Source organism: Borostomias antarcticus (assembly GCF_949987555.1).
Source record: "Borostomias antarcticus genome assembly, chromosome: 1".
In the NCBI taxonomy this organism is placed as follows: Eukaryota; Metazoa; Chordata; class Actinopteri; order Stomiiformes; family Stomiidae; genus Borostomias; species Borostomias antarcticus.
In genome coordinates, this window is record NC_140234.1 from 49,770,521 (window position 1) to 49,789,547 (window position 19,027).

At 50.8% G+C, this 19,027-nt stretch overlaps 1 protein-coding gene across 2 annotated transcripts in view; it reads left to right on the top strand.

Moving 5' to 3' along the window:
• Positions 1-19,027, top strand: part of fat3a (FAT atypical cadherin 3a) — a gene marked incomplete at both ends in the record, with an annotated part of 122,841 nt that overhangs the window by 88,973 nt on the left and 14,841 nt on the right. For both annotated transcript variants that reach the window (XM_084441493.1, XM_084441494.1), the window contains 12 exons: positions 1,952-2,162; positions 2,321-5,049; positions 5,161-6,532; positions 9,955-10,151; positions 10,671-10,824; positions 10,954-11,187; positions 12,237-12,626; positions 13,339-13,553; positions 14,432-14,569; positions 15,739-15,882; positions 16,508-16,705; positions 17,613-18,414. In XM_084441493.1, the coding sequence (XP_084297619.1) occupies positions 1,952-2,162; positions 2,321-5,049; positions 5,161-6,532; positions 9,955-10,151; positions 10,671-10,824; positions 10,954-11,187; positions 12,237-12,626; positions 13,339-13,553; positions 14,432-14,569; positions 15,739-15,882; positions 16,508-16,705; positions 17,613-18,414 (6,784 nt within the window). The remainder of the gene's footprint in view (positions 1-1,951; positions 2,163-2,320; positions 5,050-5,160; positions 6,533-9,954; positions 10,152-10,670; positions 10,825-10,953; positions 11,188-12,236; positions 12,627-13,338; positions 13,554-14,431; positions 14,570-15,738; positions 15,883-16,507; positions 16,706-17,612; positions 18,415-19,027) is intronic.

Sequence of the window (19,027 nt, forward strand, 5' to 3'; positions counted from 1 at the left end):
TACCTTTCTTTTGAGCAATTTAACTCATTACACTGTGCACTGAACCAGCCAATACACCTCATCAGGGAAATAAGGTGATTTTTTTTCTCGAGTTCAGACACTGTGTGAATTAGCTAAATGGAGTGTGCGTGTGCATGCGTGCGTGTGTGTGTAAAATTGCCTAATAGTTTTTGTAGTGCCTCTACAAAAAGGTATTTGTGTTGAGGAATTTTCAGCTCTGAAATGAATCTTCCTCATTTACTCTGGTTCATTGGACATTAAAAAGAGGAAACCTGTACTCTCCACACAGCAACGGTCTGACTATTTTAAAGTCTTCTCAAATAATTGAATCTCTAGTAAATGTGATTATTGATCAGATTTAGTAATGTAATGGTTTTCACTTTTATTTATTTATTTAAAGGAAACTAAATTAAAAAAAACTAAAGAATAAAATAGGGAACTAGCTTCAAGAGTCAGTTTCTTAACCTGTTAAATTAAAAACATTGACAGTCTGCCTCTAATTCTTTCATTATGGATTTAAAAACATTTAACAAGATTAAAGGTACCCAATGTAGTTTTTGACCACTATGCGCTCTAGAGCAAATTTGAGAAGGTGGTCCCTGAAAATCGCGTACTACGTAAGTGCGTCAATACGCGGAGCACATAAAAGTGACGTTTCACAAATCTTTGTTGTTTTCAAAACATTAGCTAAATATAATTTTGCGAAGAAATTACAAGGTAGGAAAGACATTCAAGTGATTCAACATGTTTATTAGACTACAAGGAACCAATCGAGGAATTTCGAAAATAAACAATGAACGGATTGTTTTGATTCACGTTTCCTTGGGTACCTTTAACTGAATGAGTTTCAAGACATTCTGCAACATTTTCCATGCTGAGGGTGCAGAATACAAATGCCCTTTTTCCAATTTGATGGTTAGGGTTACGTGGTGATTCGTGTAATGGGAAAGTCTGCCTGACATTATTTATGAGAGCTGATACTTCAGCCTGAGGCGAACCCTGATTAGACTTCGGAGAATCAGGTAGATAGTATCAGTAGTCTTTTGCTTTGTGGCTTGTGTGATAGAGCACACAGTTACAGTATGTGTGTGTTAGTGCATGTGTGTAGACTATGTAGGCTAGAATGTGATCGGTATCTCATATATACAATATTTTTCACCACAAAAGAGATGGATGGATGGCTACACGAACATACTGTGCAAACCAGTATAATAACTACTCACAAACTCTATAGCCTCCAAGATCACATTTCCTAAAGAGAGCATGCACAATTCAACCCACAGGGATTTTTGCCATTGTGATAAACAGAGACCCCAGGCACAGTGATATCACCATTGTCGTTTGGCTGAAAGACAAACACAAACATATATAGGCCTATACAAAAATGGAACAAAGCTAGCATTGTCAACAGACCCAATTTCTCTCTGTTGGAAACAGTTCCAGGAATCTATTCACCTCAGATTATTATAACACTTGCAGGCCCACCGGGCTCTGTGTTTAAGAGCCGGCCGGGCCAGCATTTCATAATACCGAGCTGAGTGCTAATTTTGATGTTAATACTGGGCTATTTATACTCTCTGTGTGTGGCGCCTCATATGAGACAGGGCTTTGCTTCTGATCCCATTGAGTTCTTTTGGATAGTCTCTCATCAGGGCATAAATATAAATTCTCATTAGCCATTGTAATTCTCATCTGCTCCTCCGATGACGGGATTACTCCATGGCCCATAAGTGTTTTAAAGTGATGCTAAGATGTCCCATTTCATGGCCAGCTTCAGCTGAGTTTAAAGCCATACTGTATAGTCAAGTTTACCCCATTGATATTTTGCAACCTTTAGATCACATTTCAAGTTTATTAGTTCCTGTGGCCAACAAGCAGCTTTTGGTATTACTGAAACTGACTAACCCTAACCCATTTTTGATGACCTGATTTGCTCTCACTTGCTCTCCAGGTGAAGGACCAGGAGTTCCCTTACAGGAGGAACCTGGCCCGTGTGCTGGTGGAAGTCCAGGATGTCAACGACCACATCCCTGTCTTCACCAGCGCTCTGTATGAAGGCTCTGTCTACGAGTCTGCAGCGCTGGGATCTGCTGTGCTTCAGGTTACTGCCCTGGACAAAGACAAAGGCGAGAATGCAGAGCTCCTCTATGCCATCGAAGGAGGTGAGAGAACATTGTGAAAGATGGCAGAATAGGTTTTAAACTGCCGTGTGTCATTCAAGTAATCTATAATTAACATGACAGATGTTAAGTTAAAAAATGTCTTTAGATAAACCTGCTGTTTTTCATGACTTTTCTCTCCCATTTGTGTTTTCCCACAGGCAACACAGGGAACACGTTCCGGATGGAGCCAGTGCTGGGTATCATCTCAGTGGCCCGTGAGCTGGACCTCTCTACCATCGGCCATTATGTTCTAACCATCAGAGTCAGCGACAATGGATCCCCTCCTCTGTCCTCCACCACCATAGTTCGCATTGCCGTCACGCTCTCCGACAATGCAGGTCCAAAGTTCCCCCAACCTGAATACCAGGCGGAGGTCGTAGAAAACGTGGTGTTGGGAACTTCTGTCACCACGGTGAACGCGGTGAGCCAGTCCACCCTGACCTATGACATAAGGCTAGGTAACAGCGAGCGCACCTTCAGGATCAATCAGTACAGCGGTGTGATCACTACCGAAAAGTCTTTGGACTATGAGACCACAGCGTCTTACACACTGACAGTCCAGGCCACCAACATGGCGGGCATGGCCTCCAACGCCACCCTGCTCATCACGGTGGTGGACGAGAACGACAACCCACCCGTCTTCCAGCAGCTCCGCTACCAGGGCAGCATCAGCGAGGCGGCGCCCGTCAACAGCGTGGTCCTGAACCCGGACGACTCGCCCCTGGTCATCAAGGCTACGGATGCTGACCGCAACCAGAACGCCCTCCTGGTCTACCAAATTGTGGAGGACACCGCCAAGATGTTCTTCACGGTTGATTCTGGAACCGGATCCATCAGGACTATTGCGAACTTGGATCATGAGACGTTTGCGAGTTTTAACTTCCACGTCCATGTGAGGGACAGTGGCAGACCCCAGCTGACAGCTGATAGCCCCACTGAGGTCACCATCCAGGTGATCGATACCAACGATTCGCCTCCTCGCTTCACCCAGGAAGCCTATGAAACTCTCCTCTTGCTGCCCACCTACATAGGAGTGGAGGCCCTGCAGGTGTCTGCAATGGACCCAGACAAAAACGTCCCCACCGAGCTCACCTACTCCCTAACGGATGGAAGCCTTGAGCTTTTCACCATCGAGCCGTCCACTGGCATCATCACTGTGAAGAACAACAACTTCTCCAAAGAGCGCTTCCGCTTCAACGTCAAAGTGTCAGACGGGAAGTTCTCCAGCACCGCCCTGGTCACCGTTCTAGTCCGCGAGGCTCTGGACTCTGGACTCTTCTTTGCCCACAGCCTCTATTCTTCCTCTATCGAGGAGAACATCACCAACATCACCAAAGTGGCGGTGGTCAACGCTGTGGGGAACCGCCTAAACGAACCGCTGAAGTATACCTTGCTGAATGCGGGGACACGCTTCCGAATCAGACCCACGTCCGGTGTGATCCAGACCACCGGTGTTCCCTTCGACCGGGAAGAACAAGAGTTCTATGAACTGGTTGTGGAGGCTGGAAGAGAGCATGACCGTCTGCGTGTGGCCAGGGTGATGGTGAGGGTCCAAGTGGAGGACCTCAATGACAATGCTCCCGTGTTTGTGGGACTGCCATATTACGCCGCCGTTCAAGTGGAAGCCGAACCAGGTTCGCCCATATTCCGCGTCACCGCAGTCGACCGCGATAAAGGCATTAACGGGGAAGTGTCCTACTACCTCAAAGATGACCATGGCCATTTTGAGATTGACCGGCAAACGGGCGGCCTCCGACTCAAGAAGGCCTTCGAGTCCGATCTGTCCAACGTTGAGTACCAGATGGTGGTTTATGCCAAGGACGGCGGGTACCCGCCTCTCTCTTCCACTGTGGAGTTCCCCATCACTGTGGTGAACAAGGCCATGCCCGTCTTTGACAAGTCCTTCTATGCCGTGTCCGTGAACGAAGACGTTGCGGTGCGCACGCCCATCCTGGGCATCAATGCCACCAGTCCCGAGGGCCAGAGCATAATCTACACCATCGTGGAGGGAGACCCGTCGCTACAGTTTGACATCGGCTTTGACACCGGCATCATCAGCGTCATCAACTCCCTGGACTATGAGCTAGCCCCGTCCTACCGTCTGACTGTCAGAGCCACAGATTACTTGACGGGCGCCAGGGCGGAGGTGGATGTGGACGTCACGGTTCAGGACGTGAACGATAACTTTCCCATGTTTGAGAAGATGTCCTACAGGACGGTTCTGTCTGAGACCGCTATGATCGGAACCCCGGCGCTACAGGTGGTGGCCACTGATAAAGACTCTGAGAAGAACAACGTAGTGCGCTACCAGATCTTCTCCGATTTCTACAACAGCACCGACTACTTCCACATCGACAGCAGCAGCGGGCTGATCCTGACCGCGCGCATGCTCGACCATGAGCTGGTCCAGCGCTACTACTTCATCGTCAGGGCCACGGACAACGGATTTCCACCCATCAGCAGTGAAGTATCTGTCACAGTTGTGGTGAACGACATGAACGACAACCCCCCCGTCTTCAACCAGCTCCTCTACGAAGCATATGTCTGTGAACTGGCCCCTAAAGGACATTTTGTCACATGCGTCCAGGCGTCGGACGCCGACAGCTCGGACTCGGACAAACTGGAGTACAGCATCCTGTCTGGGAATGAGAGGATGAACTTCTTGATGGATGGGAAGACTGGCATCATAACTCTGTCGGGTCATCGTAAACAGAGGATGGAGCCTGCTTACAGCCTGAATGTGTCCGTGTCTGACGGGGTGTTCACCAGCACGGCCCAGGTCCACATCAGGGTCTTGGGAGCCAATCTTTACAGCCCCGTGTTTGGTCTGAACACCTACGAGGCAGAGGTTCGGGAGAACACAGCTGTGGGCACCAAGGTCATACAGGTAAGGAATATTTTTGATGCTGTTCAGTTCCCGAACAAATGTACTGAATAAAATGTTAACGTTAAACCATTTCACTTGATGTTTTATATTGTTTTCTATCTCGTCATCCAGGTGAGGGCAACGGATGCAGACCCTGGGGTATTTGGCCAGATCACCTACTCATTTGTCAACGACGTGGGTAAGGACCAGTTCAGCGTGGATGGAAATGGCCAGATCACCACCTTGGAGAAATTGGACAGAGAGGACCCAGCCAATAAGGACATTGTCCTCACGGTTGCGGCCCAGGACGGAGGTGGGAGGGCCTCTTACTGCACAGTTCGGGTCGCCCTATTGGATGACAATGACAATGTACCTCGCTTCAGAGCCACTGAATACAGAGCATCTGTCAAATCAGACGTGGGCAAGGGCTTACTGGTGACCCAGATCCAGGCCTACGATCCTGACGACGCTGCCAATGCCAAGGTGACCTACTCTCTCTACAGCGAGGCCCACGTCCCCGTGGTAGACATTCTGGAGATTGACCCAGACAACGGCTGGATGGTGACCAAGGGCAGCTTCAGCCACCTCAGGAACTCGGTCCTGTCCTTCTTCGTGAAGGCAGTGGATGGCGGCGTCCCAGTCAAGCACTCGCTGGTGTCGGTCTACATCCACGTGTTAGCCCCTGATGCTGTCCTCCCGGCCTTCAACCAGCCGCAGTACTCCTTCGCTGTGCCCGAAGACACCCCCATAGGTTTCGCCATCGGATCGGTCCGCCTCATCGTTCCGCCCGCTGTGACCACCGTCCCCGTGACCTTCGCCCTGGTCAATGGCGAGACTGGCGAGAACAACCTAGATGGCTTCTTCGTGGTGGAGAAGGAGAGTGGGGTCATCAAGGTGGACAAGCCTCTGGACCACGAGATCATTAAAGCCTTCCACTTCAAGGTGACTGCCACCATGCAACAGGCCAAGCTCAACTCTGTGACCAGCGTCGACGTCGAGGTGAAGATCCAGGACCTCAACGACAACAAACCGGCTTTCGAGTCCAACAGCTACGTGGCGACCGTTATGGAAGGGATGCCCATTGGAACCAGAATCATCCAAGTCCAGGCTTTGGACCCGGACTCTGGGGCAAACGGACAAGTCACCTACAGCCTCGGGGCACTGGCACAACCAGAAGGAGATTCGGACCAGTCCACAGCTGCCTTCACCATCGACAGCAACACTGGCTGGATTGCCAGCCTGAAGGAGCTGGACCATGAGACAAACCCATCCTATGCCTTCACGGTGGTGGCCTCCGACCTGGGGGACACCCTGGCGCTGTCCTCCACCACCACAGTGATGGTGGCCGTGTCTGACACCAACGACAACCCGCCCAGCTTCCTGGAGGACAGGTACTGGGGCTCGGTGCGGGAGAGCGACCCTCCCGGAGAGGTGGTTGCGGTGCTGAACACGCGTGACGACGACAGCTCTGCGGTGAACCGACAAGTCAGCTACCACATCACAGGTGAGTGGGGGGTTGTAGTGTGTGTGTGTGTACGTGCTTGTGTGTGTGTGTGTGTGTGTGTGTGTGTGTGTGTGTGTGTCAGCCAGCCAGGTTCTCTGTGTCTAACCATACATCACATCCATCTTTCTCTTTGGCCCTCTGTATTGACTATACACTATATAATTACGTTGTTCACTTTGATGGCCCTGCCCAGTCTGTCTGTCTATGTCTGTCTGTCTCTAGGTCGTCCTCTGTACTCCAGTCTGTTTCTTGTTTTTTACTGGATATAAAGTCTTAAAATACATCAGTATGCTGCTGCCTGACTCATTTCCAAATCCATTACACCCATCACAACACTCATGAATAAATATGGGATGGGGTGTGTCTGTGTGTGGGGGGAGGGGGGGGGTTAGGATGTGACTCATAACATTAAATTAAACACTCAACATGATCTATAATTCAGGAATACTTACTGAACCGTTCCAGTCTATGTTGGTACGCATGCCAGCAGTGGTAGCTTGATTAAAAAACAAGTAATAATGATTTGAATACTGCTGAGATCAGCTCTGCCAGATAAGCATTTTTTCATGGGGAAATATGAGCACACAACGCCCCTGACATTTTGCCACAAAATTATAGCTCACCGAAGGCCTCCAAGGTAGTAAATAGAGTTAGAGTAAACAGTTTAGAAGACAAGTACCTGCGGCACTTTTGATGAACGCCATCGCTAGAGCGATAAGTCCCAGGCTTTTATCGCTTTCCAAGGATTTAATGGATGTTTCTAATAAAGCACACTTGACAGAAGACACAAAACCTGGAGTTTTAATTGGATTGCGAGTTGACCCAGGCATGGCAGTGGGAGTTGAATGTCATAATGTTTTGTGGTTTAGAGCCAGGGCTTAAATGAATTTGGCTTCAGCGAATCGCCTGACAGCCTGGAGAAAAGCGAGGTGTCGAAATAGGTCGAACCCAATAAAAGAGAGATGTCAAAGGACTAGAGGTGGGGGGTGAAAAGGAGAACCACAGAGAACCACAGAGAATACCAAATGCCTGTTAAGAATGGGCCTGTTGATGAAAGGGGCTGATGTGTTCTCAGCTAATTGGCATGCGAGAAAATAACAAAGTTTGGGCAGGCAGAACAGTGGACCGCTGGGGGAGGCAGAACAGTGGACTTCTGGGCTAGAGAGAGAGAGAGAAGATATTACACACTATCTAGACCGACAGTAAAGTTAACATTTTACATAATAAAATAAGCTAGAAATGGATATACAGATATGCTCTTACACTTGCACTAAAAGCCTGAACAGGCCATCTCACAGCGTATAACACATTCAGTTTGATTTAATAGTTGTCAGATATTTAATCTATTTCCAGTGTTATTTTCTGTTATTGAGCAGAGTCCTGTCTTTCTTTCGAGCACCATGCCAAACCAGCATTCTTCCCTTGGATGTCATCACTTTTATTAAGCTCTGGGAGGAATCCGGCTATGCACCTCGATAAAAGTCTGGAGATTTCAATAAAGCCCCAGGCCCACAGCTGCCCTCCCACACCCACATCCTTGTCTAGACTTCTACATTTTTTGGTGTTATGTCCTTTTATCTAAGAGTGACATGAAAGTTTATGGCGCCTGCCCGTTGGGTGTCCATCAATCAAGGTGGATAGATCAAGTTCACACCTTGTTGATCACAGCGGATGATTGAATTACGCGTTAACTTCTGAGGTGAGCTTGGAAGCTAGGCTTTTGGAGCTCCCAGGCCATATCGGGGGGAGTGGAGGGAGAAAACCAATTAAACTGGGCCGTCGTCGCAATAAACAATGGCCTGCTCACTGCGTCTGATGAAACCCCTCTTTTCAGCCAGCCAGTGTCAGTGCCAGGACTCTAACTCTAACCCTTCTGTTCAGTGTTTTGGTGCGCTTGTGTGGGCCTGTAGGGGTACTGAAAGTTCATGGCTCAGACTAGATGTTAGAGTTAATCTAAATATTTTGGGTTTTTTAGGTCCCTAGGGGCTGTTGTACCAGTGATGTTTCTGTGTTCAGACTCATGATTTTAACTTTGGAAACCAGGTGTGCTACAGCAAGTCTGTGTTGAAGGATATGTAGGCTAATAGTTAATAGTTCCTTTCTTCTCATCGTTCTTTCTCTGCCATTTCTTACAGTTCTCTTTCATCTCATACAAGCCGTTTCTCATTAGTAAATTTCCTTCCTTACGGGTTGTGTGTGTGTGTGTGTGTGTGTGTGTGTGTGTGTGTGTGTGTGTGTGTGTGTGTGTGTGTGTGTGTGTGTGTGTGGGGATGCATATGTGTGAAATGTTGCTCAGTCATTAATTAGGGGCTGATGAAGGGACAGTTGATGAACAGCCCTTAGTGATGTGGTGTAATGAATAACTGGTATTTACACAGGGAGATCCTCCCCCTCCGCACACACACACACACAGACACACACACAGCAGTGCAGTGCAGTGTCAAGTCTGCAAGAAGGCTCCTGCCACTTGGCGTACTAGTGCAGTGAGCAGTGCCTAGAGGACTGACCTTATCACCACACCATCACAGGGCTGGATGACAGCGCTGCTACTGGGCACCTCTGCACAGCTTTCCACCACCGCTCTCTGTGTCCACCAATCTTTTGATCTATCACCCCCCCCCCCCACTCTCCCTCTCTCACCCCCCCCCCCCACCCCCTTTCTCTCTCTTCTCCCTGTGTGCCAGTTTAACAGCGGTAGAGATACCGCTACTGCGGCTGTCTCTCTGTACGTCTCTATACTGTACATACAGTAGGCCTACACGTCACACTGTATTATTCTCTGGGGTCGTCGGCGCCCTGGCGCAGTAATGGATCGCCGATGCCCTCCGTTCGTTTGAACCCGCCGCCCAATAAAAAGCGGCGGTCATGTTAATGATGCACTCCGCGGTCGGGAACAAAGAGCACGACGGGGACTGATACAGGACTGCATTACACTACAACACAGGACTGCATTACACTACAACACAGGACTGCATTACACTACAACACAGGACTGCATTACACTACAACACAGGACTGCATTACACTGCAACACAGGACTGCATTACACTACAACACAGGACTGCATTACACTACAACACAGGACTGCATTACACTACAACACAGGACTGCATTACACTACAACACAGGACTGCATTACACTACAACACAGGACTGCATTACACTACAACACAGGACTGCATTACACTACAACACAGGACTGCATTACACTACAACACTGGCTAATCCATCCGGCGGACGATCTCGTTTCTGTGCGTTTATAGTGTGTGTGCGCGCACCTCTGATTTTAATGGTTTTTAAGGTGTGTGTGTGTGTGTGTGTGTGTACATGCATCTGTCTGGGAGTTTAACGGTGTGTTGTATGTACTGTACTGTACACGCATCTCTGGGCCTGCGTCTAACCCCCCCCCCCCCATCTCCCAGGGGGGAACCGGCGGGGCGTGTTCGCGCTGGGCCTGGTGCAGGGCGAGTGGAAGATGTACGTGAAGCGCCCCCTGGACCGCGAGGAGCAGGACCTCTACCTCCTCAACGTCACCGCCAGCGACGGCCTCTTCGTCACCAGGGCCACGGTGGAGGTGGCCGTGACCGACACCAATGACAACAGCCCCGCGTGTGACCAGGTCCGTCGCCCTCTCGCTCTCTAGCTCCGCTCTGTGTGAAACTGTTTTTGCAGTTTTTTGTTGTTGTTGTTGTAGTGCAGTAACGGGTTTGCTGAGTGCTTCAGGGACTTCTTTGTCCGGGAGTGTGTTTTACGATGCTCTTTGATAGACGATCAATGTTTGTTGCTCCGCGCTAGTTCTGTTTGTTTTGTCTGGTTTGTACCCTGAGATATATTTACTGTTTGAAGCTGGCGATGGGAAATGAAATGTTTTTCTTTTGTCTGCCTGTGAACTGTACCGTATATTATTCAATTGTGATGGGGTCTTTTCACAGTTGTTTGCTTTGCCTCTTGCCTTCGGCAGAACGTTTTCATTTGTAGATTTTTGATTTGATAGAATTATGTCGACGATTTACCACATGTAATTGTTTAGTATTTCTCCTTTCTTCAGTATGCACTGTAGGCGTTGTGTTATTTAGTCACTCTGTAGCTGTATGTCGTCATTCAACACTAACTCATTTCCGGTCGTGTGTGTGCACAGGCGCTGTACACAGCCTCTTTCCCGGAGGACGTGCCCGTCAACAAGGTGATCGTGAGGGTGGGCGCCACCGACGCAGACGTGGGGGTCAGCGCCTGGATCCAGTACTCTCTGCACGGGCCGGGCTCTGAGGACTTCGCCATCGACCCAGACACCGGTACTGGACTCCTTCTGGGTGTGGGATTACGTGGGATCTGATCTGTGTGCATGTCGCACGCGTGTGTGTGCGTGTGCGCGTGCGTGCATGTGCGTGCACGCTCATGCGCTGACCCGTCTCTCTGTCCAGGTGAGCTGAAGACCGCCACCGCCCTGGACCGGGAGAAGACCGCCGCGTACAGACTGGTCGCCCAGGCAACAGACGGGGGTGGCCTCTCGTGTCGTGCCGAGGTCCACCTGACGCTGCTGGACGTGAATGACAACCCCCCGGCGTTCTCCGCCCCCCACTACACCGCCAGCGTGTACGAGGACACCTCCACCAAGGCCCTGCTCACGCGCATACAGGCCATCGACCCCGACCAAGGTGAGGCATCGCTTTTTAGGGTCTCTCTCTCTCTCTCTCTCTCTCTCTCTCTCTCTCTCTCTCTCTCTCTCCCACTACACATGAAAACACACATGCACATGAATGCATACAGACTCACATGCGGACATCCTACAACCCATCCCTCTCCTCTCTTTATTAAAATGGCTGTCTCTTTATCTGTCCCTAAAGGCTGGCCAAGCCTCGGTGTGCCTCGCCAAAAAAATGTCACACTAGCCTCTACAATGGCACCACAGCGCTTAGGAAATCAGTTTAGTGCATTTAGCTTGTGTCCCTAGCACTCAGGTTGTGCGCACACACACACACACACACACACACACACACACACTCTCTCTCTCTCTCTTTCTCTCTCGTTCTCTCTCTCTCTCACACACACACACACACACAGACACACACACAAGCAAACTGGCATCCAGCTGTATATTGACAGACACCAGATAATGCACCTCTAATAGTACTTACCTGCTGTCCTTGTTCTCCTCTCTGGTAGTTGTCGGGTAAATCTGTTTAATTTGGCAGGTTTTGGCAGCAGCTGCTACTGCACCCCTAGCTCTTAACTCTGACACCCAAACTGGATTTGGCAGGTTTCTCTTATTCCTGATGTCTAGCCTCCAAAACAACAACAAAAAACAACCAGTGGCTAATAAAGTCACATCAGTAGAAGCATTAAAGTGTTAGAGATAAAGGTAATTAGCGCATTAGGCCAAGAGTGTTTAAAGAGGGGAAAGTGGTCTAGCTGTTAAAAGGATGTTGGGGGTTAATTAGATACAACTTAATGGGGAACTGGAGCAAACCTCACTCTCCAGCTCTCTCTCTCCATATCTCTCTCTCTCTTTCTCTCTCTCTCTGGCTCTCTCTCTCTGGCTCTCTCTCCCTCTTTCTCTCTCTTTGGTACCACAACCAAAATGCATGCACTGCTGTACACACACATACACCTACACACTCACACTCTCACACACAAACACACACACACACACATGCAAGAACACACTGACCGCAATCAACAAACGGGCACCCGTTTCTCCCCCCAGGCCCCAGCCGTAAGGTGCTCTACTCGCTGGTCGACTCGGCCGACGGCTGCTTCTCCATCGACAAGTCCTCGGGCGTCGTGGCGCTGGAGCGCGCGCTGGACCGCGAGCTGCGACCCGCCTACCAGATCACGGTGCGCGCCTCGGACCAGGGCGCGCCCGTGCGCCTCTCTGCGCTGGTCAACGTCACCATCACCGTGCTGGACATCAACGACAACCCGCCAGTGTTCGAGCGGCGTGACCAGCTGGCCACGGTGCCGGAGGACGTGGGCGTCGGCGTGGAGGTGCTGCGGGTGTACGCTGCCAGCAAGGACATAGGCACCAACGCCGAGATCACATACAGCATACGCTCGGGCAACGAGCACGGGAAGTTCCACATCCACCCCGTCACCGGTGAGTACCGAGTCGGCACTCTGCAACCGGCGGTTAGCGGCTGTCGACTGCCGAATGGCTTCAGGAATAGCCGGCGCTGATCTTTAAAGAGCATGTGATCCTATCCGATGGCCCGGTGAACCCAAGGATGTAGACTCTCATGATGTAGCGCCGATAATCCAGCTCTGACGAACCCATTGAACACAATTGGACCTCTCCTGTTGTCAGCAGTAGTATAGTATAGTATATTCAGTAGCTGTAGATTGTCCTCTAAATACACAGTTTGTATGTGGATAGAAATACACAATTCTCCCTCTAACCGGGTCCCACCTGTCTGTTCGTCCGTCCCTCTGTCCGTCCCTCTGTCCGTCCCTCTGTCCGTCCCTCTGTCCGTCCCTCTGTCCGTCCCTCTGTCCGTCCCTCTGTCTGTCCCTCTGTCTGTCCCTCTGTCTGTCCCTCTGTCTGTCCCTCTGTCTGTCCCTCTGTCTGTCCCTCTGTCTGTCCCTCTGTCTGTCCCTCTGTCTGTCCGTCTGTCTGTCCGTCTGTCTGTCTGTCTGTCTGTCTGTCTGTCTGTCTGTCTGTCTCTCTCTCTCTCTCTCTCTCTCTCTCTCCCCTCTCTCTCTCTCCCCTCTCTCTCTCTCTCTCTCTCTCTCTCTCTCTCTCTCTCTCCCCTCTCTCTCTCTCCCCTCTCTCTCTCTCTCTCTCTCTCTCTCTCTCTCTCTCTATGATCCAGGGGCCATCTCGGTGTCCAAGCCGCTAGACTTCGAGACGTGTAAGGACTACTTCTTGACTGTGGAGGCCCGCGATGGCGGGACCCCGCCCCTCAGCGCCGTCACCACGGTGAACATCAACCTGACGGATGTCAACGACAACGCGCCTGTGTTCAGCCGCGACGTCTACACCGCTGTGGTGTCGGAGGACGCCGCCATCGGAGAGTCCGTGGCCAAGGTACAGTACGCTCCGGGTACATACTGCACAGCCCCATGGGACATGATGCGGTAGCGCTTCAAATTGGTGCTTGTGGGTGTGGGTGTGTTAGAGACACATTGCGAATGTTTGGGTCTATTTGAATGAGATATTAGGCTACGTTAACATGTGAGATACAGAGAGTACGTGTGTGTGGGCCCACAGTCGTGTGTGTGTGTGTGTGTGGGTGTACTGTCGTGGAAATTTCTGTGACAAAGTATTGTTCAGGAGAGAGTTGAATGCCAACGTTCAACTTTAGTTTAATAAAGTTTAAAACACAACACACAAAAGCAAAACAATAGCCACATACAATACATACAAACAGCACAATAACATACAAACAACCCCAATAACCCGTGTTGAGAAGGGGACCGTCAAATGTCAGTTGCCTCATGCACACAGCAGTCTGCAATGTGAGAAATGGCAGCCCAGATCTGCAGTTACAGTCAACATTTATACAGTCAAAGAGAGCAACCGTGGTGTCTGAGTTACTTCCCGGCCTTCGCTTCCCTCCCCCAGGCCAGGTAGATTCCTGTTTTGTCAACAAAGTGAGGGTTGGTGGCGAAGGACTGTGTGAGCGAAGACAATCAAGGCGCTTAGTTCTACAAACAAAAGATAGTAGACGCACAATATTATTTTCTGTGCAAGGAATGGGAGGCCAGTTCTAACTGGCCAGAACAACGCAGAGTCTGTTAAATTACTTCAACTTAGGTCTAATATGTTAAGGGGTTCAACTAAGATCTAATGATACAGAATTCCCATTACAGTACATGCGTCACTGCAGTTTTTTGGGTGTACAGTATGTGTTTGTGTCTGTGTTTTCTAACCTGTGTGTGTATGTGTGTGTGTGTGTCTCCTAGCTGACCGCGGAGGATGTGGACAGTCAGGTGAACGGAAACGTCCTCTACTCGATCGTCAGCGGAGACAGAGACAACCACTTCTTCATTGACCCCATCAACGGCATGATGAAGGTCAACAAGCAGTTGGACCGAGAGACGGTGAGAACACGCACACACACCTGTACATGACTTACAACCAGTCCAACACGACCGTTTAAGGCTAGCCCTCCTTCTCGCTGTTCGCTCACAGAGCTGTATAATTTTCGCCGGGTCGTGAGAGAGAGCGCCCAGAGAGCGCGCCCCCCCCCCCTCCCGGAGAGCTTGAAGTGTTCCGACTTGTTCTGATGACATCATAAAGAATTCATGAGTGCGGCGGGCGATAGTGGGGAGAGCGGATCTGAGCGCGCTCAAAGAGAATGCCGGGGTTTGTGGGGGATCAAAGAGCTGTCTGATGAAAGTGAGTTTGGGTTATCACACACAGCCCAGCAGCAGTGTGTGTGTGTGTGTGTGTGTGTGTGTGTGTGTGTGTGTGTGTGTGTGTGTGTGTGTGTGTGTGTGTGTGTGTGTGTGTGTGTGTGTGTGAGTGTGAGTGTGAGTGTGTTGCTCTCCCTCATTTCCATACAGGTTAATGTACTTTCCCAGCGGCACAGAAGTAGTTAGGTGTGGTTTATTTTTCATATACGGGAGCCACAAACCTTTTTATGTTTATTAATTCCCACGATGTTTAGTTAGGCAGTTATTGTGGAGAACTATGGGAAACCCAGTGTTTGAGCCTGGTAGGCCCCAGCCAAGAATGTGTCCCCCAAAACAGGTACGCGCCAAAGGATCAAAGGCTGCTCCCGCAACCAATCAAAACACTTAATCAGCACTCCAGGAGTCAAGTGACTGCTTCATTGCTCATATCCAAGAGTGCGCTCAGTGAGGGGGAAATAGGCGTGCAGATACTCGATTAGCCTCTGCCATCATCAGTTAAGGTGTGACCAGATCAATCTGCACTGAAATTGTGCCGTTTCATTTCTGTATCCTATTATACAAGGCATGAAATGACTCCAGTGAAGTTTGACCGGCAGAACATTGGCTCCACTTTATTTGCATGAGTATTTGGTATGTTATATAGATGGTGTGTGTATGTGTACTGTATGTGTGTGTGTATATGTGTGTGTTTGTGTGTGTGTACTGTATGTTGGACCAATGCTCAAATTTAGGGTTAGATTAGGGTTGAGGGTTAGCAGTGTGCTTGCTAATAGTGCACCGAACATCTAGAGACCATTTGTGAGGTGTCTCACCACATGAAATGTTTTAAAAAGAACACTGTTCTTCCTCCTCAGGTGTCGGGCTACTCTCTGTCGGTCAGGGCTCTGGACAGCGGCTCTCCCACCATGTCCTCAACCGTTGTGGTCAACATCGACATCTCCGACATCAACGACAACCCGCCCACCTTCAGCCCAGCCAATCTCACCACTGTGATTCAGGTAAAGCGGATGACTGACAGGTCCGATTTCCAATGATAAGAATGGTTTTGGATATTCTCGCAGAAATGTTATTCGCAAACGTTGAGGTAGATAATGTAACATGCGCTTAGGCTTATGTTCCCTGTCTGTGTCTCTCTTCACCTCCTCGTCTCGTTCTGTCGCAGGCAACTTTTCTCTCGGTAACCATCTCACGCGAATGTGACCCCTCTCCCCTTCTGACCCTCTCCCCCTCTGATCCTCTCCCCCTCTGACCCTCTCCCCCTCTGACCCTCTCCCCCTCTCGCCCTCTGACCCTCTCCCCCTCTCCCCCTCTGATCCTCTCCCCCTCTGACCCTCTCCCCTTCTGACCCTCTCGCCCTCTGACCCTCTCCCCCTCTGATCCTCTCCCCCTCTGACTCTCTCCCCCTCTGACTCTCTCCCCCTCTGACCCTCTCCCCCTCTGACCCTCTCCCCCTCTGACCCTCTCGCCCTCTGACCCTCTTCCCCTCTGACCCTCTCCCCCTCTCCCCCTCTGACCCTCTCCCCCTCTGACCCTCTCCCCCTCTCCCCTCTCCCCCTCTGACCCTCTCCCCCTCTCCCCTCTGACCCTCTGACCCTCTGACCCTCTCCCTCTCCGATCCACCAGGAGAACAAGCCCATCGGCACCAGCATCCTCCAGCTGTCCGTCATCGACCAGGACTCCTCCCACAATGGGCCGCCCTTCGATTTCCGCATCCTGTCGGGGAACGAGGGCAGGGAGTTCATACTGGAGCAGGATGGGACTCTCATAGCCAATCAGGTGTTTAGGCGGGACTTGGCCACGCAGTACGTCATCACGGTCCAGGTGAGAGACTCTTTCCGACAGTCCTTTAGCCAAACCAGCAGAGCCACACTCTGAGTCTGGCATGTGTAGATATACTGTCCAACAGCGTGTTCATGTCATCGATCTTCTGACACCTCTTTACGTCCTCCATAAACACATTGTCCAGTGCCTTTGACAGAACAGTGTTCTTCCAGACCAGTAGTTCCATTCTGAACCATCGTTAGTCTCCCGTCTACGTTTCTCTCTCCTATTTGCTCAAGTATCAGTCTTGTTGCCCTTATTTAAATAATGTATACTCTTCACCCTCTTATGACGGGGCAGGTCTCTACATGGGTGACTGGGCATTTGCAGATGTGGCTCCCGCCCTTTTGAACCATCTTCCCATATAGAGTACATACAAAAAACACAGTCAGGGGGCAGTTTTAAGAAGCTGTGAAAAACCCAACTGTATCGCAAGCACTATGTAATTGTGTGTTTTTGTCTTCTGTGCAGTTTACTTTTTTTTGTAGTAGTACTCCTTTGGGGGATTTGACAGATTCTTGGCCAGGGCCTACCAAGCTCAAACTCCGGGTTTCTTGCTTGTTAGAACTGCGGTATTGAACCTGAGGGTAACGCTGTCAGAGCAGCAGGGATTTGGATGCATCAAGGCAAACACCCACACACACACACACACACACACACACACACACACACACACACACACACACACACACACACACACACACACACACACACAGAGTAGTAGCAGTTTAACTCTTTATTCCTTATTCTGTTTCTGACTTAAACTGTGTTTTTCCCTAGTTTCATGTTTCCAATGTACAGCCCTTTGTAAACTCCTGGTTTAGAAAGGTGCTTTATAAATAAAATGTACTTACTTACTCACACATGCTCCCATGGTAACACCGGTCCCTCCCCCTCTCCTCTCGAGGTGAGGGATTCTGGGAAGCCGAGTCTCTCTTCCTCCTCCACCGTCACGGTGCGCGTCATCGAGGAGAGCCTCCACCGGCCCGTGGCGCTGCCCCTGGAGGTCCACATCGTCACCATGGAGGACGAGTTCCCCGGAGGCGTTATCGGGCAGCTGCACGCCACCGACGCCGACCCCTACGACGTGCTCAGCTTCGGCCACGCCCCGCCGTCCCAGCGCAGCCTCTTCAAGATCTCGCCGCGCGACGGCAAGATCATCGCCCTGGGCGGGCTGGATGCCGGGCGCTACGCTCTCAACGCCAGCGTGACCGACGGCCGCTTCGCCGTGCCGGTGCCCGTCAGCGTGCACGTGGAGCAGGCCTCGCCGGAGATGCTGCGCGAGGCTGTGACGGTGCGCTTCGAGAGCGTGACGCCACACGACTTCGTGGCCACGCACCTTAAGACGGTGATGCGCGTGCTGAGGCTCGCCGCCGCCACGCAGAAGCAGGACGAGCTGCACGTGCTCAGTCTGCAGCCGGTGGGCGGCACGCGACAGCTGGACCTGCTGGCGGCGGTGGAGACGGCGGGCGGCGGCTTCTACAAGGCGGCGTACCTGACGCAGAAGCTGAGCGCGTCGCGGAGGAAGCTGGAGGAGGTGCTGCGCGTGTCGGCCATCCTGGACAAGAACTGCTCGGGGCTGGAGTGCCGCGGGGCGCAGTGCGAGCAGAGCATCGTGCTGGACTCCCATAACCTGGCCACCTACAGCACGCCACGGGTCAGCTTCGTGTCGCCGCGCTTCCACCGGACCACGCGCTGCACCTGCACTGGTGAGGAGAGAACGCGCACACACAAGCAAGCACGCACACACACACACACGCACACACACGCACAAACATCTTGTACTCACTAAATTCACTTCCTGCCTGCACTCCGACTTTTGTACACACATCCTCATCTCTTTTCTCTTTCACACACACAGACACATGGACACACACAAGTGTGCTTATCAGTGAGCAAATTCATGATCTCTGGGCAGTTTTGTCACGGCTGTTGACCACTCTGCACGGTTAGGAGGAGGATGGAACCGTGACGGTCTCCAGCCGAGTGGATCGAGTCTCTCTTCTAAACCTGTTAAGACGAGAACCCCAGAAGATTTCATTAGCCTGTTTTGGCTAATCTAATTAGCAGCTCCCCCGGGCGCTGTTTTTGGCAGAGCGGTGTTATTTTGTCTGCTGGACACATTGTGTAACCCTAAAACAGCTAGCTCTCTCTGCTGTGTGCTCTCTCTCTCTCTCTCTCTCTCTCTCTCTCTCTCTCTCTCTCTCTCTCTCTCTCTCTCTCTCTCTCTCTGTGTCTCTGTCTCTTTCTTGTTGCTCCCACCTCCCTTTTTTCTTTCCTGCCTTCCTTCTTTCTTTCTTTCTGCTCCATCTTATCAGTTGT